General features: G+C 31.1%; 1 protein-coding gene across 1 annotated transcript; it reads left to right on the top strand.

Moving 5' to 3' along the window:
- Window positions 1-4,366: 4,366 nt before the first annotated feature.
- LOC134687801 (uncharacterized) lies at window positions 4,367-7,722 on the top strand. The gene is made up of 4 exons (XM_063548256.1): window positions 4,367-4,510; window positions 5,582-5,615; window positions 5,966-6,265; window positions 7,520-7,722. Exons 1-4 carry the CDS (start codon window positions 4,367-4,369, stop codon window positions 7,720-7,722), a joined length of 681 nt encoding a protein of 226 aa, XP_063404326.1.
- The last annotated feature ends 1,243 nt before the right edge of the window (window positions 7,723-8,965 follow it).

The raw sequence follows: 8,965 nt of genomic DNA, 5'->3' as shown, positions 1-8,965 counted from the left end.
GCAATATGCCAATCGTGTTGTAACCGAACTTCTCGTGGATTTAGGGAGAATTGCATTACACAAGATTTCTTCGCATTGAAGCAAAATCGCCATCTATTAGCATAATCAGTACATGTGTCTAACATTCGCTGTAAACCTGACGGGGTTGTGCCAATACATGAAATGTCGTCAGCGAGAGCAGGAGAGCAGCTGGCTTTATGATATACACCTGTTTTCTGGTTACATTTTTCAAGTTCAACCAACATTTCGTTTATAAATATTAAATATAATAAACCAGACAATATTCCTCCCTGCCTTACACCTTGTAATACAGGAAAAAAATCAGAATGACATTGGTTAACAACTACAGAACTCATGGTACCAATATGACAGTCATTTTAAAGATTGTTTTAATTATAATAATTATACAATAATACAATATACAATATGCTTTGTTTTAAAAACACTCAGTCACATTGACATGTGAAACAAGAGGTAAATTACAAAATACAATCACATACAATTAAAGAGAAATAAATAAAACATTTTACCTGTTACCCCTATATTATACAATTTATACATTAACCCAATTCTCCACACAGTATCAAAAGCTTTTTTTACTATCTAAAAATGCAACAAATATTTTACTGAATAATTCAAGGTTATGATAAATAGTTTCATGTAGGTTAAATGATGCTGTTAAGCAACTAAGGTACTTTTGAAATCCTTGCTGTTGGAGATTCGGAATGTTTTTATCAAATAGCACAAAATTTATTAACCGAGCTTTAATAACGATTTCAAATAGTTTCAAAATACAGGACAGTAAACTTACTGGTCTGTAGTTATCCAGTGAAGTCTTGCACTTGGTTCCACCTTTGAAGATAGGAACAAGGAGACCTAGCTTCCAGTTCTACGGTATTCTCCCTTTTTTGACAATGATATTGAATATAGCAGTTACACACTTCACAACAGAAATACCTCCGTGACACAAATATTCGTTTTGGACTCTGTCATGTCCGGCGGATTTTCTATACTTAAACTGTCCTATCAATTCAGTAACTTCCTTTTCAGTTACCAACCCAACAGGTAAGTATTCACCTTCAACACCACATGTTTTAATAATGTCATTGTATGGGTGTCTTCCTCGAATACCAACATTTTATATGTTACCTATTCCTTGAATGCCAACCAAAATATTTCAATAGATATTTATAAGAACAATAGGTGTTTTTATAACTATTTAAATGATTTTCCTGGTATTTAAGTGTAAAGGTTAATTAGAGAACTTGATAAAACATCTTATCAGTTTTCTATAAGAATATATAGCAGATTTTGGGGTTAAAATTATCATAAATTCTAAAGAAATAAAGAAAATAAAAGTATTTTTATTACTTTTTATTAAAAAAAATATATTTTGGGAATGAAAATGTTTCTCAGAATAAAATATATTTAAAAAATATATTAAAGATATTCTAGTTAAATACAATTATTTCAAACTAAAAAAAAGATATTAGAAATTTAACTAAATCCATATCATATTGAATATTTTATTAGTAAATATAAATTGTATTCACTTTTTATTTGAACAATTAATTAAATTTTTCACTTGAAATAGACTGTTAAATGAAAATTACTTGTATAAAATATTCAACAATATTCAAATATGAAGAATTGTAGTGCTTTTTTGTCTGCTTATATGTTTACTTATGTTATGTGTATAGTTTTCTGTGTTCTCTGTCAGTAAACAAATAATATATTTTTCAAAATTTTCTTCTTGTTATGCTGCCAGAATTATATTTGTTTCGAGAAATTCCATCATCTACAATAGGAGAATATTACAGCACACAAACCTATAGAAATATTGAAAAAGCATCAAAGTCCAAAGACTTGTATGTACTCTCGATAGAACATTTAAAGTCTTCCTGTTCATGAAAGAATTACGAATTTGCCGGTATTTCAAAGAAATATTACTTATGAAATCAATCTCAAGGCAAAGAAATACGGGTGAAATCGGGTCATTTTCGGAATTCCCGGGTTATTTCAATGACCCGGCGGGTGTCCCGGGCGATTCCTCAGAATTATCAAAAGCTCGGGTGACACCCGCAGAATACGGGTCAGTTGACAGGTATGATATTCTCCACAGCCGGGAATTTCTTCAATTAGCTCCTACACTGTCAACATATAAACTGATCTTAATCTTCAACCGAAATTTTTGAAACGTTGATTTTGTTAAATTGCTTTGTCTCATTTTCCCTATAAATTGCACTTTTGCTAGCGATAGACACATATTTAAGCCGGGTTAATAGTTTACAGAAGCAGATCGGAATCAGTTATGACGTAGACAGTAATCATTCTAATCGTAATCACGTTCATTGACCATAACGACGATGAAAGCACATCATATAATGACGTTTCGACATCATATAATGAAGTAAACCTAACCACATAATATAAGATTACAAGCACATAATATAATGACACAACCACATCATATAAAGATGTTTGCACGTAATATAAGGATATGTACTCACCATATAAGTATATTTGCACAGAATATAAGTATATTTGCACAGCATATAAGTATATGTGCACAGCATATAAGTATATGTGCACAGCATATAAGGATCTTTCAACATAATATAAGTACATTTGCACATCATATAAGAATGTTTGCACATCATATAAGTATATTTGCACATCATATAAGTATATTTGCATATCATATAAGTATATATGCACATCATATGCACATCATATAAGTATGTTTGCACATAATATAATGATGTTTGCACATCATATAAGGATATTTGCACATCATATAAGGATATTTGCACATCATATAAGGATATTTGCACATCATATACAGGTGCCTGCACATCATATAATGACAAGTGCACATCATATAAAGATAAAAGCACAGCATATAAAGGTAAATGCACATCATATAAAGGTAAATGCACATCATATTATGAAAATGATCATAACAAGACAGTGTTGGCGTTCCATAGATTTGCATTTCAATTGGGATTGTGGAATATTTGTGTAAAGAATTAATAATCGTTTGTTTCTATATAAACAACAAAGAGACTAAGATAGTATGCATTATAACAAATCTTTTGATTTTTTTCCGTATCCAAATATAAGTCATGCTGCACCTAGAGAAGGTAGTTAATATAACTTCATTATTCATCTTTCATTGCTTACAGAACGGGTTTTAATAATTTAGAAAATGGTTTTGTTGGCCATTGTTATATTTTAGTTCGTTTCTGTTTGTTACATTTAATGTTGTGTTTCTGTTGAGTCGTAGTTCTTTTGTATTTGATACGTTTCCCTCAATTTTTATTTGTAACCCGGATATGTTTTTTTCCTGTATCGATTTATGAATTTTGAACAGCGATATACTACTGTTGCCTTTATTTGTTGAGAACATCAAAGACCTAACACTATAACATTGTTTGTAATAAATTAGGACACATATATAAAGTAGATATCTAGTACAATGAAGGTATGTCTAGCCCTTTGTCTGCTATGGAAATGTCAAAAGGAACATAGAACAGACCTATGCTTTTCAAGACTTCTTCATCACAAAGTGTCGTGTGGTTATATATGAAGTTTCTAAGTGAATCGTCAATACCGAAACTGTTTATCAAGCAGTTTATGCAATGGAACTTATCTCCCTCTTTCCAAAACAAGGCATTTTTATCTGCAGAAAAAATAGCGTATTATCATATAAGTATTCTAGATGCTTAGCACTTTTGAGTCTTTAATAAAAAAAAAAAGTAGCATTTAAATTCATAGTCTCATACAGTTTTTAATTATCATTTGTTCCAGTGAACTTTCATCCTTCACCCATTCTGAGAAAGAACATGTATATGTATTTACGTCTTCATGTTTGTTTAAAAATTGTCTGATTTCTCGGACATTAAATTCTATAGGGATTCATCCGACTGTTTTCGTCATGGTGAATGCTTTCTACTTGTTATGACGATGATCAGTGAATAATGTTTAAACAAATTCAATTAATCTGTTGTTAATTTCGCAAAATCATAAGCAAAACGCGACTTTTAAGATCAATTACTCCTTTGATTAGTTAATTTTCGATGTCGGCCGTCTTTACTTATCAAATACAATGACGAAAAGCCAAACAGTCGCTTTAAAAAGCCTAATTCACAAACTCAAATACTAAATCAGGTGATCTAGAGTGGAAATCAGCAATTGTGCTACATTTACATGTACCCCAAAAAACCACATACCACGTCATTAACTTCCTTGATTATATATTTCATTCTACAGTAAAATAGTCAACACTAAAATCTCCATCCGATACAAGGAAGTGTACTTTCCTGCTGTTTCATTCTGTAATTTGAACCCCGTCAGCTATTCAAAGATGATAGACCAATATTCAAAGTGGGATGGACATGGAATGGAGAACTATATGGGTAATGAATTGTTTTTAGAGCACCAAATCATAATTACAGAAATCGAAAAACGTTTTGATGACTCAACAGCCGGTCATGGCAAACGTAAAAAGGTAATAACTATTTCATATTTTACAAATTAAGACTTCGATGAAGAGATGACGAAATGTCAATAGCACTAATACCTCATCTTAATATATCTACCTAAAACGTATACGGACTTTAAATGACATACTAGATTATATTTGCTACGATGGACCATTTGCGTATCAAACCAGTTTATAACTAAATGGTCATGTATTTAAGACTAACGAATTAATATCATATTGATTTATCCTTTTCCTACAGATGATTAGGTTAGAGTATTTCTGATAAATCAATATCTAAATAAAACTTCAAATGTCTAATCCCAAACTTGAAGCCAAAATTGAGGCAGATTCTAATTTAATTTTTTTTCGATTTGACAAATTGTACCAATGCAAATTTAATATAACGATTTTTTTTACTATCATGTTTAACTTTCACTTAAGTAAATCATAAAGGAACGTTAGTTATACTAGTTTGTCACATTCAAGATCGTGTGTAATGTTTTTCATTATAATTGTTAATATCGAATTGTACAGAAAAAGTAAAATCACAAAAATAATGAACTCCGAAGGAAATTAAAAACGAAAAGTTCCTAATTAAATGGCAAAATCAAATGTTAAAACACATCAAACAAATGAACAAGAACTCTCATATTCCTGACTTGGGACAGGCATTTATGTAGAAATTGGTGGCTGGTTTTATAGCGCTAAAACTCTCGCTTGTATGCAGGACGGCCGCATCAGTTACGTTATATTGTCAACGAGGCATGAACAAAACAAACATAATAGATAAATCGGTCAGACTATGGGTACAACAGTCATCACTGTGTCACAATATCGAACCAAACAAATATTTAACAAAAACAAATATTATCAAATTTAAAACATGTATTGCTTTGTGTGTTTGACGTCAAACACTGCAAAGGTCACAAAAAAGCGCTTCGAACGCTTGAAATTTATAACGTGTAATTCAATTGTTGTTGTGGGGTGTTTTTTTTTTTTCTTGTTTTATTTTAAGGAGCATATTCTATTTTGAATTTTAATGACCTTTACCACAATCAATCTCAATTATTACTTTCATTTATTTTTTTCTTTTAGAGGGACATTCGTAAAGCAGTTGAAAACGATCAGGGTAAATATATTTTGACTAAAATGTATCTTGAAAAAATTCCTTCATTTGCTATTAATAATGAGAGCTGGAAGACAAAGATAGTTTGGATTATCATAATTGTTTTTTTTTTATTTTGTTTAAAATTGTAATATTTCTAGTTCCTTAATTCTAGTTGATTATCTGCTTTGTCGGTAAAATATTTATAAAGTGCAACACTGTACTATATATCTCATAGACACTTTTAATATGTTATACTGTGCATTTTGAGAAATTAAATATTCTTTTCTATCTATAACCTTAATAAAACTGAATCAAAATAAATGAATGTGTAAAAAATCTATCGATATATGCGTAACTATTCATGCTTTCAGTTCCTAATGTTGCAATTCAGAGAACATTTTACACAGTTCACTTGAAGGGAACGATAACACTGGAATGTGATGTGACCGACAATACTCCAGACTTTTCTATTAATTGGCAGAGGGAAGTAGGCGGTACCACCGTGGATTTAACAAGTGACAGTGAAAACAAGTACAATGGGTCTACACCCGACAATCCGTCACTGACAATTTTCAATGCCGAACAGAGTGATCGTGGAGTCTACATATGTACGGCTGAAAATGAATACGGCATTGCTGAGAGTCCAAGAATATACTTAAAACTTGTCGTTGGTATGTAAATATTTCTAATTGCTTCTGGTGCAGTTCAGCTGGCAAAATGAACGATTGTCGCATCCGACATTTCCGTAACAATGATGGTTTGTTAGCCAGATGCATTTTAATTTTAAAAACCACAGTTTAAAATCGACAGAAAAAGTGTCGTTTTATTTCAATTTTTTTATCTTATTTATGAACCACATCCTATGGAGTTGTACAGGATATACTATAGATCTTCGTTTAGTCCAAAATGCTCTCATTTCTAAAAACATATATATTCATTTTCAAAGACGGTTTCGATTGTTCGAAACAGCGGTTGATAATTGAAAATTTAAAATTTAGAATAGAGACTATTGTTTTAAGGAATACTTGAAAAACGGGAATTATAAAATGATTTGTTAAATCACTAAAAAAATGTATGACTTTTGGTAGTCAAGCCTTAATTTCTTGAATAATATAACATTTAATAAACAATATTTTTGTAGATCAAACACATATTATCAATGATATTATATGTCATTATTAACAGTCTGTTGGCTCAGAAGAGACATGTCACATATCAGTGGCATCGATCTAATGTTTTTAAATCCAAATCAACAATATTTATAGAATAATATAGTTGTAGAAAGTGAACGTATCACTGATATTTCATGTCATTAAACATGTTCTGGCTAAAAGGCTGGTGGCGCAGAAAAGAAACGACAACTAGTTGTGGTTTTAAAAACCAAAACAATAACAATTGGCTTACAGTCTATGTTACAATCTCGATATGGAACATCAGTGTGACTACAAATATAATTAATTGTTCTCATCATCCTCTTTTCTTTGATAATTACACCATCATGTACGATTCAACACCTAGCCACTAAGGCGGCATGCGATCACTCCTTGTTTTGTTTACGATGGACATTTTAATTTGTTTATATTGTGCACTTTATTTAAATGAAAATGTTGGGCTGAAGCTTTAATAGGCGTTTCAGTGGCTGAATGATCCGGAAAGTTCAAACAGAACGTATAAAAGTAATTGTTAATTGGCAATTAATACATCATTGAAATGCGACTGCAATACACATTCTGAGGTCACGCAGGTTCATTCAATACTCAGTCCGGCAGTGGGCAGAGCTTTAAAGCGATTTCTGTATAGCATACATGTACAGCACAGCGATATTTGTAGGGCTGTATCTGTATAGTAGAACACCCAATTGCAGGATAAAATAAAATAATTAAATTCATGTATCATTATTTTGAATAAAATTATTTCATCTGCAGTGGACTTAGATGTTGATCCAATCTTGAGAGCATCCGGGGCATTCAGACTAATGATGAGTAGTTATGGTAGCAATGGCGATTATGAAAATGAAACAGAGCAGGCAATTAAAGCATTGTCTGCGGATTATTCCGACTTTGTTATCTATTGCAATTTTGAGGGACGTCAATGTAATGAAAGGTATAATATGTTTAACTGGTTCTAGTTTTCTGCTATGCAATTGGTCACATATCTAGCATACGTACTTTTGTTTTCCGGAAGAAAGGTTAATTGTAAGAGTATAATATCAACTGAAAAAACGTAGACAGAAATTGTTTAATGAATTGAAATTACTTGTACATTATTTTGTAAAATATTGCACAGTTGTCAATTTTAGTTATGGCGATATACTGTATTTTTTTCTTTGAAATTTACATGTTAACATAGCAATATATCAAATATTATCATATACTGAGAGTATCAATATGTTGTTCAGTATGATCGGTGTTGGTGTGAAATATCTAGAAAATACAAGTGCGTTTGCATACTTTATGATTACATATTTCTTAAATATGATTAGATATATTCATCGACTAGTATGTAGTTGTTTTGCACTAACCATTACGTGTGGAAATTCTAAAAAATAAAATAGTTTTTTATTCTACACTAATATTTTGTCAAAGGGGAAGCTTCAATAGAATAAAATTACAACATGATATTCGTCATATCACAGACGACTGATAATAAATCTGATATGAATACAGATATGTAATATTTTGATCTGTTTAAATTAATTCGATTTTTTGTTTAGGGAAAACAAGTTTCGCAGAAAATGCTTTTATCAAATAAGAGCTGATACCTCAGTGGGTTGACAGTTCATGCGTTTGATCGTTCTGTATTTTTGTCACATAGTTTTGTCCTTTTCGCGCGCGATACATTTTAATATTGCCAAAAAAGCAGGAGGTTTGTCTAGCCATTAAAGCAGGTCTCATCCACCATTGTCTGAAAATGTCCTGTATCTAGTCAGGAATGTGTCACTTGTTATCAAATGATTCGTGTCTATGTATGTTGACATGTGTTTTTGATAATTTTAGTTGTTCTCTTATAGTTAAAGTGTTTCCTTCGTTTTAGGTTTGTAACTCCGATCTGTTTTCTTTCAATCAATGTATGACTTTTGAACACCTATATACTACTGAAGCCTTCATATGATCTTAGAAAAAATGAAAAAAGATCTGGAACCAACTAAACAAAGTAAAGAAAGTATAGTTTTGAATTGAGAATTTTTTGTTATCGAATCATATACTTTTTTGTTATCTCTATAATTTACCGCTTTAAATAGTAGAACTAGTTTATTTGGGTGTTAGGTTTTAAAATACATTCATTTCGTTTCAGCGTATTCGTTCCATTTTTTGACAAGTACTATGGTATATGCTACAGATTTCCACCAGAACCAGTGATCACAAAACGTG

Source organism: Mytilus trossulus, chromosome 10, assembly GCF_036588685.1.
Source record: "Mytilus trossulus isolate FHL-02 chromosome 10, PNRI_Mtr1.1.1.hap1, whole genome shotgun sequence".
Taxonomy (NCBI): domain Eukaryota; kingdom Metazoa; phylum Mollusca; class Bivalvia; order Mytilida; family Mytilidae; genus Mytilus; species Mytilus trossulus.
This window is presented reverse-complemented; position numbering and strand designations above follow the sequence as displayed.